The sequence below is a fragment of the Pinus tabuliformis genome, chromosome 6 (genome assembly GCF_031772625.1).
Source record: "Pinus tabuliformis cultivar Carrire ecotype Pingquan chromosome 6, CPIR1, whole genome shotgun sequence".
In the NCBI taxonomy this organism is placed as follows: domain Eukaryota; kingdom Viridiplantae; phylum Streptophyta; class Pinopsida; order Pinales; family Pinaceae; genus Pinus; species Pinus tabuliformis.
In genome coordinates this window covers 1,420,823,039-1,420,842,717 of record NC_142292.1, presented here as the reverse complement: position 1 = coordinate 1,420,842,717, position 19,679 = coordinate 1,420,823,039, and the positions used below count along the sequence as shown (strand labels likewise).

Sequence of the window (19,679 nt, the reverse complement as noted above, 5' to 3'; positions counted from 1 at the left end):
GTGTTTGGTCAAGCCACAAAAGTGTCGAGAGTAATGTATGCATGACTCCCTAGATAAGATAATTATATTTATGTCCAACTAATGACCACAAAGTAAGTCAAAGGGATTGTTGAGTACACTAATGTATATACAAAGCGAGAAAACCAAACGGTCTCCTATAAAAGATACAATGCATGAAGTAAATCAACAGATGGCCTTAGCAGAGAAGATCCAGGAGCTAATAGGTCTGAGGATCAGACCCATCTCTCCTAACATTTGAGGTTGAATGAATAACACTGAAGAAACTCAACAAAGTTTGTTGGCCCGATGAAGCGCCGATGGCAAGTGCAGAGTGTTCACTAAATCGTATCTTGGGGGGGTCACGCGCTGCTAAATGCTGGAGGACCTATTCTGTCTCCCATGAATGGATCTGAGACGAAACCGCTACTGATATCTTGTGTGGTAGGGTGAGGTCCTACGGATCCTCACTAATCTAGAGTCTGGATACGTACTGGTATCAATCGATCTCTTGGTGCCCCCGTCTAAAGGTAGTACCCTGAAAAATGTTGTGATCCTCTGTGTGGGGTCTGGTCTGATGGGAGGCTGAAGAATATGTGCTCAAAATCTAAGAGCCTCCTGCATATATAGGGCCAAACATCTCTGATCAGGGTACCTAAAAAAGACGGCAAGGGTCCGAGAATCTCTGAACAAGCAATGAAACCTTCCTCTGGTCTCGTAGTAGACAAGGCAACCAAGGATGAAGTGCACCTCGGTCTCCACTTCCTGTAAATGACATAGCTGGCAGAGTCTATCTAGTCTATCCACCTGGTGGTCTGTCTCTACTCGAAGTCTATGAGAACCTACTTTGAACTAGCCTAGAGGAATGCGAAGAGCATGCATCTAGTGGTGAAACGTATCCTGGGGTCGAATAATGAGCCCATCTCTCAACTCCAAGAAGTGATCAGCGTAGAAGGCCATCTTTGGGCACAACCCTCCTGGAGGATTGACCCAGGTGACCTAGATGAACTGCCTGTAAATGTCCTCCCTGATGATCTTGTTTAGCTCCTATCTAGTAGGTAAAAGGTGACCAGGAGCATCTAAGGAATATCAGAAAGGAGGGAGATGATCCAATTGAATTCCCACTAACTCTAAGAGGTTTGAAACTCCTGTAAACCAACATCTGGCTTGGCTTGAGGGAGTAGAACGGGCAATAGTCTCAAAAGAGCAATATGCCAAGTAAGGATAACAGTCCCCACTCTTTGTCGAGTCTGCCAAGCCTTGGACACGATGCGAGAATGAAACCAATCTGAAGACCGTCTCAAGCTGAAAACGCTAAGCTCCAAACTCTACAAAGAGGATGTGTTGCGGCACTGTCAGTTTGCACCTAATGATGCGGCGGAGAAGAAGAATTTGGACTCTCTCAGCTGAAGCCTAGTCTGACTCAAGTAAATACGGTGAGGTAAATAACAAAGCTTTAAAGTGGGAATTGTTAAGTAAATTTGACTTAGTGAAAGAGTTAAGGTTGTTAGGTTGATAATGGTGGTTTCGAGCACCTGCTATTTGTGGCCATGTATTAAGTTGATGGTATTATATGTAGCTAATTCCCCATTACAATGTGTCAAACTTGAGCAGAAGGCTCACTTAGGTGTTAGGAAGGCTGGTTAGTTTTAAGTTAAGGATAATGGTTGCTTTTTAGTCATAAGATAGTAGATTTATTGTTGGCTAGTTTTTTCCAAAGTGTATTATTATTAGTAGTAGTTTTAATTACATCATTTGAAGTAGCCAAGATTTGGGTATAAACATAAAATTCATTAGATATAAATATAAGATGTCTCATTAAGTGCAGTTTAAATGTTTTACATTTTCGAACATCCTATTCTATTGGACATCAACTACAAGGGTTGGCCAAGGGAGATAGGTCGCAAATTGGGGCTGAAGACCCTAAAGGCCTTCCGCCTCCCTCCGCTCTGCGAAGTGCTGAAGCTTTCTCTTTATATTATAAGGAATAATTGCTCACTTTCTTTATAGGTGAAGTAGATTGGTATCCTAGTGATTCTATGGTGAGTCTAGCTAGTGACTATACCACTTGATGAACACCAAACGAATAACAACCACTGATTAATCAATTCAAATGATTAACCACTTCCATTGAATAACTGTTGGGCAGGCATCTGAGAATGATTCGAGCCGCACGAAGGGAAACTTTCACGTACAGTTCTCAGGGGGGGGGAGGAGCCCGACGGGGTCCCCCACTTACTTCTTTCTTGAATATGTCTTTCGATAAGTTTTATTCAAAATCCGACCAAAATTGTTGGAATGGCATATTTGAGTCATTAAATTTGTATATATTGAGAGTGATGGGGTTTTTCAAGGTTTTGAATTTGTTTGTGCATTAAAAAATACCTTTCAAGTAACAAAATTAGTGATCTCGTCAATAATTATATTGTCAGATTCCAACAAAAACATAAAAAATTAGACTTCACTTGTCTCATTATAAAAACATGGCATTTTGGTGTAGAGTAAATCTTGAGATAAGTCCTAAGGATCCTTGTATTGAAAGCTAAGTCTCTCTAGGGAAAACAAAAAACCCCGATGACAGGATCACTTTAACAAATTTCTAAAGAGTTAAAAATCCAAAGTTAGAATCGGAAACATGTATCTAAACGCCAATCAATGGAAACTAGACTAGAAAAAAAAAAGGATAACTATCCATGTCACTATCTATATGTTACAGCGAAAATTTGTTTTTTTAAATGTCCACTAAATAAATTTGCTTGTTAAACATGTGTTAAATCTCTTTGTTAGGAAACCAACTTTGGGAAGTCAATAAGAGACTACACACCCACTAAGATTTGAATTTGAATTGTTTTCATGATAACGCCCCATCCCAACCCTAAGCAACAAGTAGATAAACAATTTTTTTTTTTAATTTACCATTTTAATAAAATATCTTATGTTATCATGTTTTTAGCCTTTTAAGAACTTTCTTTTTCTCTCTTATTTTTCTAAGGCCAGATAAGGTGTTTCTCATGATGAAGAAGTTCAAATTGTAAACTTAATCATAATGCTAGTTGTATTTAAGACTAGGTAGAAGTCGTATAATAAACTATATTTCTAGTAATATAATTCATTATGTTTTCCCTTAATATTGAGGTGTCCTAATCTAGTCTCCCTAATCAAATTAGTCTACCAATGTAGCAAAGAATAATGTTGCAACATGATCACAAGCACCTTTTGTTGTGAGGGGGTGTTCCCTTACATCAATAGACATTTTTCATCAACACAATGCATATTTGGTCTTGATCTCATGAAACTTCGAAAGACCAAAGGAGGCGCAATGAACCAACTTGTTTACAAGACTAGCTAAGCTCTATTTGTATTTACATAATAAAAGTGAATATAAGATGGGTCATAATGTTATGTTTTACTTTAAGAGAAGCAAACTGCATTCTTTGGAGTTCAATATTAGTAAAATTTGTAACAAGATAAGCAAGTGGATTATTTGGAGTCTATTATCGATGAAATGCATGGTATAAAATATCATTAATAAACTAAAATTAAATAGAAGTTGACATTTGAAGTCTATAATGTACACATGAAAAGTTTACATCACAGTTTATTTTTTGTCCATCTCAATGCTTAATAGATTTAGGGTTAAGATGGATATGTGTTAGTAAACACAAAACCAATAAAACCTCGAATATTGAACACCTCAAAGTCAAGTGTCTCAAACATAACCCTGATGTTAATTATCTATATTGTTTATCTTTTTTAATCACACATTCTCTTATGGCATTGCTCTTCTTAAAATCATCTCATTTTTAAAGCCAAAGAATACTTTTAATCCCAAGGATTACAATACCATTATGATTAGACATAATCTATCCAAGTTACATTCTAGGCAGGAGGTTAAATTGCAACCAAGGTGAAATATCTTAGGCTTCATGTACGAAGTTGATGACTAAATTATACAAATACCATATGACCTTCTGTTGGTAGCCTCGACAATGACCATATAGAAATATTCAATATCTAGTAAATATTATTCAAGTTAAAATTATCTTTGCAATCCTAAAATAAGAATTTGAACTATTCTGGCTTAGATAAGATTGCATCTCTTAAATATAAAGAAATAAATTAATAGCCAAAAACCTAATGGCATTTGGTAGAATTAGAATACTACCCTTTTTATAGACCAATAATGCATTATTAAAGATGACCAAGTTTTATTTCTATAGAATGAAACAATTACACATTGAGGTAGTTCCAAGTATGTATTACAGCCTCGAGTTAAAAAAAAGAAAAAAACAAAAAACAAACAAACTTGCTTATAAAAAGAAAATTTCCACTAGGTCATGTTGAATGAATACATTTAGAAATTTATAAAAGGCTAAAAGAGTTTGCGTAAAGGGTCGAATTGGTTAGAGAATAACCATATATATATCACAAAAAATGAAAAAACCAAAAGCAAAATCTAGCGCTGCTTTGTTGGTTTTAGACTAGCAATTGTCCCAAAAGGTACAAAGAGAGGCCGATAGGATTAGTGAAAGGAAGAAAGTTTTATAGATAGTCAAGCATATATAAAGGTATGTAGTGACGAAGGCAATAACCATGTTGACCATCCTGTACCAGTGCATTTGATATTAGAAGAACAAAACCAAAACCAAACCATTCATATTAATATAGTAAGTGTAGAACGCGTTCATACTTAAAGCTCAATAGGTTCAATAGATTATTGGCAGCACGGTTTTTTTCTAAATAAAAAGTAAATTACAACGTTGTACATGGTAAATGAAAAGTGGAGAAATTTGTGATTTGCAAATGTTAAAACAAATCACTTACATTACTGGTTGACAGTAGAAGTAAAACATTAACATTATTAAAATTTTGAAATCGATTTTAAATTCATGTATTGTATTTTTCAAAGTATTTTGTTTTACATACTTAAGTCCTCAAATATAGTGGTTTTAGATTCCATTTTGGCAAACCCACCATTCAAAACACTATGTATTTCTCTGGCCCTCAAAGCAAGCTTTTAGCACTTATTAATCTATGCTCTGTCCAAGATACAATTCAAACTTTCATTTTCAAGCATTTTAAGAGGCAAAACAGTGCAAATATTTTAAATGTTCTATTTACTTGTCTGAATTTCTACAAATAAAATATATATGATTGTTTTGATAAGATTGGAATTGATGGTTCCTTTGTCTAATTTGTGTAACAATTCTTTTCATGTTGTGCACTGTTTTGATCCTGATGTTCTGGGCTGTAAATAGCATCTTTTTGTATTTGGTCAATGAGGTTTTTAAAAGAATAGAAACAAACGCAGGGCTTTATGACAGAGGGGAGCTGCTTCTGTAGCAGTAAAAAGTGATGAAAAATCAGAAGTGGTTACAGAATATGTTGTGGGTATATCAGGGATGAAGTGGGTCTGGTCTGATTGGGGTTCAAGTCCGCTGAAGTATGTAGTAATTTGGGGTGATGCAATCAGAATGGGCTTGATGGGATTGCAATATAGGAAAGGTCAAATAAACATCAGAAAAAAACAACCCATTAACATTAGAAATAAAAAAAAATAAGCAGGAGCACAACAGCCAAATTCTTATTCATTGAAATTAATTGAGGCAGTCTCTTCCATAAAGCTTATCCCTAGTCTATTCTATGCTTCCTTACATCAAGATTAGATTTCAAGCTTGAACCCCTTTAAATGGGAGCTTAATCCATCTTCATCCTTATCTATAAATGTTTATTATAATTTTTAATTTCTTCCTATTGTCTAGATTTGTCTCCCCATTATTATCTAGAATTATGTCTACAGCTTAATCCCAGTCATGAGTAGATATTTTAATCCATAAAATTTTATTATTATGTATAACTCTACCTCGAATTATATTATCCATACATAAATATTACTGTCTATAAGTTTTCTAATACTATCTAAACGCCTTTAATGCCTAATTCTCAAATCCCTCCAGGAATGTGTTCTCCTGTGTGCTAATATGGATCAATTTGAAACACTTGATACCATCAGTATTCGGATTACTTGGATTTGCAGCGCTGAGATTAATGGTACACTGATGGTTCTCCTACATGTAGAATCAAATTACATATTTGGAAAGTTTCAACATAATTTTACCTTGACATGCAGGTAGTAGCCTGGCATTTCTTACAAAGGAGTAAAAATATTTGAATTTTGAAGGTTCGGATGAGTAATATTCCAGGTTCATTGAGAAGGCAAAGTATTTGGAGTCCTTCTGATGGCCAAGATAGGCAGTGAAATGTTTGAGCTTCTGCTGAAGAATTTTCTTATTTATTGTAAAATATTCAAAGCCCTTTTGGCAATGTAAAGGTATCTGGTTTTCAGTTCTTCTACGACATAGTATCTGAAGTGCAGATGGAAAATGGGAAATGCCCATTAACAAAAAAATGATTCAAATGCCTTCAACTGTCTATAGGCATACTATTTCAACTATAGTTTTTTGAGGGTGGAGGAATTCCAATCAGTAAATTCACTGCAGCATTGAAATCTGTTAATAGTTAAATTCCAATTCATGGGCCAGGCATTTGAAGCCCTCTTGACAGGTAAAATGCTTTTGGGGAAACTGCCTTTTTAAGCACTTTTGAGGGATTCTTCCTTTCCACTAGAGAAATATTCAAAGCCATTTTATTGACTGAATTGCTATTTTAAAGTTTTTGAATTCCTGCCCTTACCATGAAAAATATTTATAGTCCTTCTAATTGCTGAGTTACCCTTTTATGTACAAAATACTTGAAGACCTTCCAATGGGTAGAACTTTCTTTGGCTAGCAAAGTGTTAGAAGCCTCACTAATTTTTAGATTGTCATTGGCCACCATTAACAACTGATACCGTTGCGAAAAATGTTGTTCAAGAGGTAAAATAATTGAATCCTTATTGGAGGGGAAATACCAGTAATTGGAAAATGATTTGAGCTATTTTGTGTAGTATTGTGCAAAAGCAGATTGCCATATAATTTGAACAAAACGGTATCTATGGTATTGACTCAATAGATGGTTAGCCACAAATTTTCCTACGTAGCGTTTTTTAAGATGTGGTAAAGATATGCCTGATCCAAGCAGACTCTACCTGGGGTTTCAGTTTTTTTATTTGGAAATTGAGAATCTGGCTTTACAGTGAGGCTGGATTGTTATGATAAAATTCTTTGAATTTTTCTACAGAAATGGAAGTCAACAAGAGACCCTCATCTTTATTCAACTGTTCCTTTTTACTTTTATGTTCTTTTCCAAATAGTTATTTTCTGTTTCTCTTTTACCTTTTTGAAATTATGTTAAGGCTTTTCCAAGATTTTGGCATTCTGGACTAAAATACTCAAAATTATGCAGGGGATCTTCATTTACAAGGGAGTAGGATGGCGCCTGCATTCAAATGAGATTATCATATAGCCCCATAGCACAGTTGTTCCTTTTTCTTGTATAGTGGGCTGATTGTAGCCTAGCAAGCACATTAGGACTTCTGTACATACTAATATATAAGGTCCTATGCTTATTTTGTTTTTTTTCCTCTAGGAATTGTTCCGTTGTTTGACTGGCTTGAAATTCAACTAAATTATATTGAATAATATGATTTTGTTATTTAGGTCTATGTTGCTATTGTAAAAATTACTCCTGCTTCAAATCTGAGTCCCCTTTTGTAGAACCCAGAGTACCTCTGCAATCTGAAAAAATCTAATATTTTTAATTATTCACTAGTTATTATTTTTTATGGTATTTACTATTTATCTTTGATACTGGTATTTCATGGTGGTTTAATTCACTGCCACATTGTTTATTCTTTTATGCTTTCTAATACTGCAGTGTTTCCATTTAGCAGGTGTATTCAGATGGAACAACAACAATGTCTACATATGAAAGAAAAGCCAGTCTTCGAGAATTCTATGGTAAGTTGTTTTCTTCTTTTCTAAATAAAGGGGAAAAGGGAGGTATAACAGCTGTGATCTAATGGAGATTTTGTCTTGGGCAGCTGTTATATATCCTTCCTTGCTGCAACTTGAAGGAGGTATAACAGAGATGGAAGATAATAAGCAGAAACTGATTTGCAAAGAAAGATACAAGAAACGTGTTGATGAAGAAAGGAGACATCTTTCTGAGCTTGATTTGGAACATGAAAAAGAGTGTGGAATATGTTTGGAGACTCAGACCAAAGTTGTATTGCCTAACTGCAGTCATTCAATGTGTTTGAATTGCTATCGGGAATGGTAGGAGCAATGAATCCTAGTAATGTATTTTATTTTTTGTAGTTTCTTATTTTTCTAACAGCATAATTCTATTTTTGAGCTTGAAAGATCATCTTACCCCTAGTTTTAGGGTTAGGCACATTTACATGAGACAGGAGCATTGAAAGGTTTGACAGATTTATAATTAACACTGTTAGTTGTTATTGCTGTGTTTTGCAGGCATGCACGATCAGAATCATGCCCTTTCTGCAGTGATAGCTTGAAAAGAGTGAACTCAACAGACTTGTGGATTTTTACAAGTAGTGAAGAAGTTGTTGACATGGAAACATTGGGCAGAGAGAACTTAAAAAGGCTATTTAATTACATTGATAAGTTGCCACTTATAGTGCCAGAGAGCCTGTTTTAGGTTTATGATTCTCATTATGATTCCTATATGAAGTGAATGAATGTGAATTATCACTAGAAAATCAACAACAGCGTCCATGTCTTATCGCTGATTATTGTTCTTAGAATGGGTAGGATTGGTCATGTCCAATGAAGAAGCTTCTCTAGATTTTTATGTCTTCCCATTTTTAGCAGCTCTCAAAAAAATTAGAAACCTTTAATATAAGGTGAATTTTTAAAAATTTACATCAAGAATTTGATTCTGGAAATTTCTGCAATCCCTACACATCCTTCCTTTAAAGGGCATTTTACAATTTGGCTTTCCAAAAATGGAAATAGTCTCAACCAAAATTTTCAGTTATACTTTAATCTGTGTCTCCAGATAACAACTCCCAATGATCGCCAGTTCACACAGAACATTGGTCACACACCAATTGCCCCCACATAACACTGCTTATGCATCACTCATTCGCAATAGGTTAACAGGTTTCTTTGATATCCAATTCTAACAATAGTTTTAGACCATCTTTGTGTTTTGCTTCCTCACATAATCTGTGTCTCCAGATATTTTTCCTTCTACACTCCCATACTCCCATACACTCGTTTTCCTTCTACTCACACCAATCATCTTCAACTTTGATTTCAAACCAAGAAAGGGGTTCAAGGTTTCTACAATTTCAAATTCAATTAAAATGATTTCAGTTTCTTGGAATTTTCTCTGGAGCAATATTTGCTGCCCCAAAACTGTTTATACCCTTTTCCATAAGTAGGATACATACGTAGCGACATTTTTCACTTAAACCCTGAAAAAGAACAAGCCTTCAGGGAATTTCGTCTGGATCTTTTATCATTAATGTAAACAAAGAAACACAATCTATAAATTCCCACTGTTTTCTTGAAAAAGGAATCAGAAGAATTTACATTTTAAATGGCAAATATGAATACTTTCGAAATTGTGATGAGTTTCTTCTTCCGTATCTATCACATAAGTAGTTTTAGTGCCACCCCATTGTTGGCCACTCTTCGCCGCTACATCTATAACCTGGACACTTTTCCTACTTCAATCGCCCTGCACAGTTCAGATCTCTCTTGCTATAGGATCTACGCATCAATTCTGCACTCAATGGCTCCACAATTATAGCCCCAAGCATAATTTGTCAGGGATTACCCTAGATTTGTCACGGTAACAATCTAGAAAGCAAATACTCAAAACTAATTGATTGAATATATCTCAGTCCCAGATGAAACATATAAAATTAACATTAATGGTAAAACTTAACAACATTTGAATCCTGCAAATACAGGCAGGGATTGCCTATAGTTACAGCCAAGAATAATGCCTTGTTCAGGATGATATACAATAGAAAAATTCATTATGGAATGAAACGGTTTCATTATGTCTCAAGGATCAAATATGTAGAAATTTTGCATTATGTAATGAAACGGCAGCATTTGATCTCAATGATCAAAGATCTCTTAATCAAAATAATGGTTTCCATTAAATGAATGTCATTACAAATTGCAAGAAGAATAGTTAGGAGCTCTTTAATGAAGAGCAGATCCCCATAATAATCACATGGTCCAGAGAGATATCCCGCAGGTATGTACAAGTAGTTGAGAGTATAAATGAACAGAACATATGTACAGGTAGTCTAATAATCAGGACCCATGACCAAATCAAATGACTCACTAAAACAGAGACAACTCAGAAAGCTGTTGCTTCATCTGGATCAGTAAGTCCTTTGTGTTATGGAAACCAACGGAAGATAAATAAAATCAACTATACAGTTAGAAGAACATATTGTATTTCCAGGAGATGAATGAAGAAGCTTTATGGGCTTTCTAAAACAGTTGTTTTTCTGCCAATAGCAGGAACTTTATAGATAGCCCATAACAGTCAACATGGGATCGGTAATGGAGAGGCCATAACTGTTTGCAAGGCCGGACAATAGACACCTACACAGTCTATGATAAAATTTCATCAGGCATAAATGTTAATATGAGAGGAATAATCAAGGGTTCCAGCTCCTTCCCATCCCATCCATTCTTCCCACTCATCCCAATAAGCGTTATTGATTCCCATCATGCCCTCGACAGAGTAATCAGCAGAATGTTAATATGAGAGGAATAATCAAGGGTTCCAGCTCCTTCCCATCCCATCCATTCTTCCCACTCGTCCCAATAAGCGTTATTGATTCCCATCATGCCCTCGACAGAGTAATCAGCAGAATAGCTTTGCTGCTTTGCCTTTGCTAAACTGGACATTAACGTCTGCTCATTATCACAAAAGTAACAACAATTAGAAAACCGTGGGCCTGCATAAGAGTCCCATATTACAGAATGAAAATGCATATAGATAAAGATTACTCTTAGGCAGGCAATTTACCTCATAAGCCTGATTGATCTTGTGAAATTGAACCCCACGCACATCTCCTTTGCAAACATTTGGATGATACTGTAAGCAGATTATATCAACATATGAGTGCAATATTAATGTTTTCTGACATTATATATGACCAGGGATATTGCCAGACAAATTTTCTTAAAAATTCTCAAGAATGTGTGAAGTCTGACATTTTTAATTTCTATTTCAAACCTGTATCTCTTTTTCTATTTGCTTCAGAAATGGAAGATTTATTGAAAATATCTGATCTTGAAAGTAAGAGACATAGCTTCAAATGGATACTTGCATACCTGCAACGCAAGGCGACGGTAGGCTCTCTTCACATCTTTTTCAGAAGCCCCAGGGCTCAATCTCAGCGTCTCATACTGCTCTTTCATCCCAGGAAAAGCAACAGAGGCCATCACAGTTACATTCCTCCTGCCTCCCATTTGTAATAGAATACAGATTAATAGCAGTGTGCAACCCATTGTGAGTGTCTGGAGCATCTTCCATAGTAGAGAAAACAAGGGATCTATCTTATTTGTGAAAAGCACTCACCATAATCCCCAACTTTCTGACAGAATTAAGTCTTCTTGTTTCATGACACATGTACACACTTGGCTCACAAAAGTTTGAATGATCCATAGTAATCTATATCTACCAGAAACAATTGCAACATAGCAAAATCATCCTGAACCAAAAACTATCACATGCCACGTACCAACACTAATTCTGAAGGGTTAATCCATAATAGTAATACTTTAGGTGAGATCACGTAATTACAGAAAACCATCTCTAAGCATCTTGAACCCAAATGTCTATAGGTCTCGTGTGAATTCTATGATAGGTGCAACAAAATATATAAGAGTTCAGTTTTGCAACAGTTAACGGAGGTTTTGCAATTTTTATGCAGGTAATGGAGATTTTGCAATTTTTATGCAGGTGTAACCAAGCCTAATATGATTTCACAAAATTAGACAAGAACAACAAATCGTTTTGCTTATGACTGCTTTCAGATTAACATTTACGAATGCGGTCTCCATTGAGCTATTAAAATAATACAGTTAAGGAAGCAGCTGATGCAATTAAACCACGAGGAAATTTGATATGAAACCTTTCTCACTGATAAAGCTATAAGTCAAAAAAACTGTTCTCCAGGCACCAAAAACTTTCAGATGGCAACCAATGACACCATTTCATTTACCTTTCAAAAAGATGAACAAGACCTAAACAGGTAATGTCCTTTACCTTGGTTAGAAGGTTCGTTCCTGATTTTACATGAGCGAGGGTTGCTCCTGAAAGGTCAACCCTATAAGTTTATGTGTGCATGTCCTGCAATACTGTAAACTAAAAGACACTGGAGCCAAAGAGAACCTTACATCTTCTACATGAGCATGATTTTGGTAGGTATCCAATGCAGCAATCTTACTTAAAAGTCTCTGTCTCAAATTGCCCGTATACATCTGTGAGCCCTTCAAAATCCTAACATTGCTTCCTAAAACCACATTGGCAACCTCATCACATTGTCCTGACTGACCGTCCAATTGCAATCTCCTTGCAGTCTCATTTGTGGGTTTCCACAGCTTGATTCCATGCAGAACAATATCTGGTCCCAGGATTGGTATCAGGCTCTGCGATGAAAATATCCCCAAAAACCAAAGCATCTTCAGCCACCCATCATCTCAGAAACTAAAAATACAGGAGAGGAGAAGAAAGCAACGTTACTTACTTTCACAATGGCAGGATGTTTTGCGAGATTGTAGCATTCCAGAAGCCATAAAAAGCAGTTTAGCTCCGAGGGGCCCCTTAGTCCTTTCTTGGAGATCTCATTATGCAGTGCCGTATGGCGTATACCCCATTCAATATACAGTTTAGTAAAGTTATAATCGATATTTGTATTTACTGTTACATAGCCCTGTTGGCTGAAAACAGAAATGGCTGCGGGCCCCATTCTTGAGAGCCAGAGTAGGTGGTAAGCCGCCCAAGCGCCTACAGCTGCGATTTCCTCTGCAAAATACCTTCGAACCTGAGACATACAGAGTCGGCTAATAAGCACTCCACCAGAATCGATAAGAAGAACTGCAATTGTGCAACCTTGAGAGGGTTTCCGTTGAGGTTTCGCGAGACTCGAGCAATACAACTCGCGCCAGCTGCAGAGGTTTTGCGAGACCTGGGCAATACAACTCGCGCTAGCTGCAGAAGTTCTCGGTTGAGGCCATAGTAATTGAAGGGACCATGACGAATATCGTATGTCAGTGGAAAGCAGAAGGGTCGCGCCAGGTGTCAACCTGACAATGAAAAGAACGACGAAAGTCTGTTTCAATAGGAAGGCCTATCGGCCTAAAAAGTATTTGATACCATCCATTAACATGCTATGTTTCAAAGATTAAAGAACTTGGGCTTTCTCAATATGACTATCTCTTTTATGGTTACCATATATAAAATATTTGCAAGAAAAGTGGAAGTTATCATATTTATAAATATTATTATTTATATTATTATTAATGTTTAATAAAATTGTTTTTTCAATATTATTTTTATTTATATATTAGCATAGTTATATAAATTGAATGGTGGGTAAATGTCGATATGTATTATTTTACATTGTTAAAATTTTAAAAATCATAAAAATCATCATCTTATATTTTTAATGAAAATAATTAATATACAACTTAAACACATGTGCATTTAAAAATATATATAACAAGATTTTTAACCATGGATATTTATTTGGAGATTCTTAATCTATAAATAGACTTTGTTACACTATCATGATTTATTAATAGCACATGTCCAAAAAAACATAACTCATCTCATATGATATTTTTTTAATTATTCAATTTAATTAAAAAGGAAAAAAATGTATAATTACTTTGAAGATAAATCTCAATTTTTGATTTGTGAATACTATAAAGAATATTTTAAAATATTTTGTGGAGATTAAATCCCTACCATCCACCTAATAATTATGAAGTAGTGTAACTTATAGACGAAATGACTTTTCTCACAACTTCTTTTTGTTTGGATAATTTTCATAGATTTTAAAAAACTTGTGTTTAAATTGTTTAATTTGCATAATTTGAGTGCCCCAGGTACGTTGAATCCATTTATGTATTCAAAAATGTATTTTAAACAACAAAAATCTTGAAAGTGTATTTTCGGATTTTAGTAAATTCTGGTGGGAAAGACTATTTGTCTATAAGTTAGACTCTGGCAATAATTATTGGTAATTAACCAACCTAGATTCATCTTAACTCCGGGTCTACCATAGAAAAGATTAAATCTATTTTCACTAAGAGTTTTGCACTTCACCTGACCTATTTTAGTGCTTGGTTACATTTAGAGTTAATATGGATCTAGGATAGTTTAATTATTAATTATAATTAAAAATAGTTATAATCTATTTTCACTAAGAGGTTTGCACTTCACCTGACCTCTTTGAGTGCTTGGTTACATTTAGAGTTAAGATGGATCTAGGATGGTTTAATTATTAATTATAATTAAGAATAGTTATTAATTTATTTATTTTAACAATACAAAATGTTTTAATTAATAACTGTAAAATTATTAATTTTGTTACTTTATTTTATTTTGAATTTCATTTTATTTTTATTTTTATGTTATTTGACAAAGTCGAAATGTTTACATAACATGACAACATCTTTTCTATACTGGATTGGAGAGTGTCTCTTGGGGCAGTTAAAATTTTGAAAACCATATTCCAAAATAAATATGATTTGGCATAACAAAATAAACATTATCTACATAATTAATAAGTTGCAAGTATTTATCGACATCTTGTTGTGTAATGAGAACTATAATTTTTTCCATTTTTCTATTGTCATTTTGCAAATGATATATTTATGTCTTGTACTCTCGTTCTTCCTCTTTGGCCCTAGCCTAGCCTAGTTCAAGAAGAAAAAAATATCCTTTTGTCAGACCTTTAAAAATTAAGTCTTGTACAATTGAAGGCCTATACAAATTAAAACCAACATAGATCCATCTTAAGTATGGATCTAACATGAGCCCAGAGGCCAACATAGATCCATCTTAAGTATGGATCTAACATGAGCCCAGAGGGATCAAATTTCTTCACGTACAAACTTCTTTAGAGTGCAAAGTTATGTTATTTAAATTGTATTTTTAAATGATAAATAGAGTATGTGTAGATCAAATAATTTTTTTACCATAAATACTTAATTTTTCATGATATATACATAATTTTTTTAAATGATATATAATATATACAAAATTGACATTAAAATATCTAACATAACATGTACATCCAAATTAAAATGAAATTTTATTATTAATATATTTTTAAGTATATGTCAATATTAATTTGTATTAAAATATTTTATTGATAACTCACATTGAATATTTTTTATATACAACATTAAAATATTTTATTTTAACAATTTTTTTTTCTATATATAAATATATCTATGAAGTTAATATTGACATAAATTAGTTAACATAGATCTTCAGATAGTTTTCTTAAATCTTTTGTTGAAATATTTATGAAAAGTATAAGATTTAAACATCTTACAAATTTTTTTTAATTATAGCCAATATTATTTTTCAATTTACAACATAATTTTTATATTTTATTTAAAAAAAATCAACAGACAAATTTACACATCTCTACTAAACTATAAAATAAACTTCTAGACTCAAAAACATTTAAAAATAATTAAATATTTAAGTACCCTTTTATAACTCTTATCGAATAGAAGTTAAACTAAGAAACATTAAAATTATGCTTTATTAAACACAATTACCCTTATCAATAATTATTTTTTTACTTCACTTAGTTAGAAATTATTTATCCACAATTTATAGCGGAATGAGAGTCTTTTCCATTGTTCTATTGCCATCCTGCTTTTCGCAAATGATGTCATTGTTCCCTCTAATAAAGTAGAGGGTCCTCAAAAAGACTAATCCTATGGCTTTTTAACAAGGTTGCCCTTATCCATGACTCTTAAAAATGGCTGTTTAAACAAGGTTGCCCTTATCCATGACTCTTAAAAATGGCTGGTTAAACAAGGTTGCCTTTAGAATGATTCCTTTTCTTTAATATCAAGAAGTTAATTATCATGTTGCAGTGTAATGAAGGCTATAATCTTTGTGTAATTTTGTTTTTTCTCAAAATGAAAGACATCTCATCTATATTTTGATAACATTTTTTATCAATAAATTTTTTGTGTTTATTTAAAAAAATAAAAATAAAAAATATCTTACTTTTTATATTATTAAAAATTAAATATTATTATAAATGGTGGGTATTATTAAGTAAATCGTGTGATTTTTATGGATTAAGATTTTAAAAAGATTTGCATAATAATTTTAAATATATAATATTTGACATAATGTGTAATTTTGTTTTTTCTCAAATGAAAGACAACTCATCTATATTTTGATAACATTATTTTATCAATAAAAATTTTGTGTTCATTTAAAAAATAAAAATAAAAAATATCTTACTTTTTATATTATTAAAAATTAAAGATTATTATAAACGGTGGATATTATTAAGTAAATTGTGTGATTTTTATGGATTAAGATTTTAAAAAGATTTGCATAATAATTTTAAATATATAATATTTGACATAATGTGTAATTTTGTTTTTCTCAAATGAAAGACATCTTATCTATATATTGATAACATTATTTTATCAATAAAATTTTTGTGTTGATTTAAAAAATAAAAATAAAAAATATCTTATTTTTTATATTATTAAAACTTAAAGATTATTATAAATGGTAGATATTATTAAGTAAATTGTGTGATTTTTATAGATTAAGATTTTAAAAAGATTTGCATAATAATTTTAAATATATAATATTTGACATTAAAATTTTAAGTATATATCTTAAATCTTGCCAAAATTATTCCAATAAATTATCAATTTCTCATGATAAAAAAAGAAAGAAATATATATATATATATATATATATTCTAATCTAAAAAAATGTATTAAATGTTATTATGTTTTATATTTATTTATATATTGATTTATGTTATTTTTTAACAACATTTTATATCTCCGTTTCTTTTAACGTTGAATCAATAATCATTATATTATTTTGGCACATTTTTGGATTTTTGGATAGTATGTTTATTATAAGGAAATATCACTATTTAAAATTTGTTAAATGAATATTTGATTAAAAAACAATTAAAAAGTAAGTTGTTAAATGAATAATTGATTAAAAAACAATTAAAAAATAAGTTGTTAAATGAATAATGATTTAAGAAACCATTAAAAGGTAAGTAACTAGCATTTGCACAAGATGTTGCAAAGGAAACGTCGTAAGGCACACATATGGAAGAAGAGCATAAATGAAAAAAGATGTGATATGTTACATGATCTAACTATAGCCCAATTTGAGTGAAAAAAATGTTAATGTTAAATGTAATACAATCAAACAATCTACTCAAAAAAGAGGCATGTGCAACTTCCTTCCCAAGTGCTCAATCTAAGAGTTTATTTTCATTGACAATTCGAAGAGTTTATTTTCGTTGATAATTGCATCCCAGACCATAACTCCTTTGTCTTTCATTTGTCTTTCATAGTCTCAGCTAGACTGAACCCTCGACCATCATATGGTACCTTTGTTTCATTGCCTCAACCAAACTGAACCCTTCACCCTCATATGGTAATCACCCTCATATGGTAATTGTTCCAAACCAAATTTCTTTGTGAGTAATCTCTAAAGGCATTTCCATTTATATATGTCTCCATTTATACACAGTGTGCCTAAAACATTCACCAATCTCCAAGCATAGAAGCCAGACTGAACCCTCCACCATCATATGGTACCTTTGTCTTTCATCGCCTCAGTATGGTACCTTTGTCTTTCATCGCCTAAACTGAACCCTTCACCCTCCCTCATATGGTAATTGTTCCAAACCAAATTTCTTTGTGAGTAATCTCTAAAGGCGTTTCCATTTATACATAGTGTGCCTAAAACATTCACCAATCTTCATATAAATTTTCCAAAGTTTTTTTTATATAAATTCATATTCTCAAAAGTTTTATTTTATAATTCAATATAAATAAAAACAACTTAAAACCTAAAGAAAGTGACATCTTAGATTCAAACATTAAACATGCATTAAATTCTTAAAGAAATTCCACTTCATAAAAAATTTCTAAAGCTTCTTTATCTAAATTAATATTCTTTATTTTACAATTCAATATAAAAAAAAAACTTAAAACTTGAAAAAAATGTGATTATACATTATAGATTCAAACACTAAACTTATAATTAATCCTTAAAAAAAAATCCATTCACATAAAATTTCCAAAATTACATAAACTCATATTTTCACAAAATTTATTATAAAATTCAATATATATAACATAAATATTAAAATAAAAATAAAAATATGCATCCAATTATAACTTTTTTAATAGACAATTTTACAAATACAAATTTACAAATAAGTAAAATATTAAGAATATATCAATAAAAAATTCAATTTATTATTTTTATTAAAAAATTATTTACTTGATGCATATAAAAATAAAAAATAACGTTTAATTTTTAATTTTTAAACAAAAATATAATATATATATTATTTTTTTATCTTTAATATCCAGCTTTATGAGATGATATGGTCTTCCGTCAAGCCCCTGGCTTTGAGAGCAGCCGTGTTGCTCAACATTCCTGACATTATCGCCACACAAGGCAACGGAGGTGCCCTTTCGGTTGAGCATATTGCTTTTCACATTGTTGCTGCTAATTCCTCATCTACTAGTAATTCCCATTCGCAGGTGGATGTGGGATACCTTTACAGAATTCTGAGGCTCCTTGCCTCCTATGGCGTTTTTACTGAACAAGAAGAAGCCGATCAGTCAGACCATGCAGATACCATGAAAATAAAGTACGGCTTGAGGGGCATTCCAAAGATGTTGGTATAAGGTGAAAATCAAATATTTCCCTTTGCTCTTCCATTCTACAGTTGATAAACATCAATATTTCCCTTTGCTCTTCCATTCTACCAAATAGATTCAACTTTTCAAAAAATACAGACATCTTGTAATTTTTGCATGTTTTTCAGACTTTCATGTGTGACCATTATAGCGGTATGCCATAGTCATTTCACAGGTTTACATTTATGAACAAACATGGATCAAGTATAAAAATCCTTTTCGAGTAATAAAATTCCAAAGCGCATCTGGAAGCAAAGGACTTATGCAGTTTCAGTGGGTAACCCTTCAAAGTGTTTTATATCTTCAGGTATGAAAAGGATGATGACTTGTAAAGTGTCAGTGGATAACCCTTTAAAGTCTTTTGTTATCTTCTGTCATGAAAAATATTATTATATTTGTAGACATTAATGATTTCACCGTGTATTTATCAACGAAGACAAGTTGAAGATAAATGTATTTTCGACATAGATGGCTTCAAAACAAAGTACGAGCAGAACTCTCTGTGACAATGGGCATTTTAGATTCAGAGACATGAATGGCTTCCCTCTGTGAAAATTGGACATTTATATTTTCAGGAGAGATGATAATAAGAAGACAAAGTCTCATGCGTTTTATCAACCCTTGGACTAAATTCACAGTTCATGTCCAAGAACACTTAACTTTCACTAAATACACATTTCTTGTCTATGAATACTTTAAACACATTCACTGATGGCAGAATCAAATCACAAAATGTAATTTTACAAGTCATATAATGTCAAGCCTGCCAATGTAGCCATG

At 32.6% G+C, this 19,679-nt stretch overlaps 1 protein-coding gene and 2 pseudogenes across 3 annotated transcripts; 1 reads left to right on the top strand and 2 right to left on the bottom strand.

Annotated features, from left to right (window-relative positions):
* Positions 1–7,453: 7,453 nt before the first annotated feature.
* LOC149263968 (E3 ubiquitin-protein ligase AIRP2-like) lies at positions 7,454–8,771 on the top strand (annotated as a pseudogene). The gene is made up of 4 exons (XR_016250016.1): positions 7,454–7,492; positions 7,829–7,895; positions 7,979–8,213; positions 8,412–8,771. The product of XR_016250016.1 is annotated as an E3 ubiquitin-protein ligase AIRP2-like (transcript).
* Positions 8,772–10,658: 1,887 nt separating this feature from the next.
* Positions 10,659–12,170, bottom strand: LOC149263967 (chaperone protein dnaJ 8, chloroplastic pseudogene; annotated as a pseudogene). The gene is made up of 3 exons (XR_016251362.1): positions 11,271–12,170; positions 10,963–11,031; positions 10,659–10,847 (listed from the first exon to the last, which is right to left on the bottom strand). The product of XR_016251362.1 is annotated as a chaperone protein dnaJ 8, chloroplastic pseudogene (transcript).
* A 63-nt stretch (positions 12,171–12,233) lies between these two features.
* On the bottom strand, positions 12,234–13,192 carry LOC149263966 (uncharacterized). Its single transcript, XM_089393149.1, has 2 exons — positions 12,689–13,192; positions 12,234–12,590 (listed from the first exon to the last, which is right to left on the bottom strand). Exons 1-2 carry the CDS (start codon positions 12,992–12,994, stop codon positions 12,234–12,236), a joined length of 663 nt encoding a protein of 220 aa, XP_089249275.1. The 5' UTR covers positions 12,995–13,192.
* Between the last annotated feature and the right edge of the window lie 6,487 nt (positions 13,193–19,679).

Bases quoted from the DNA above. Each gene is read 5' to 3' on its own strand.
- LOC149263966 (XM_089393149.1), bottom strand. From the start codon at position 12,994: ATGTCTCAGGTTCGAAGGTATTTTGCAGAGGAAATCGCAGCTGTAGGC. The intron at 12,591-12,688 runs GTAAGTAACGTT...TTTTCATCGCAG, and splicing joins AACATCCTGCCATTGTGAAA to AGCCTGATACCAATCCTGGG.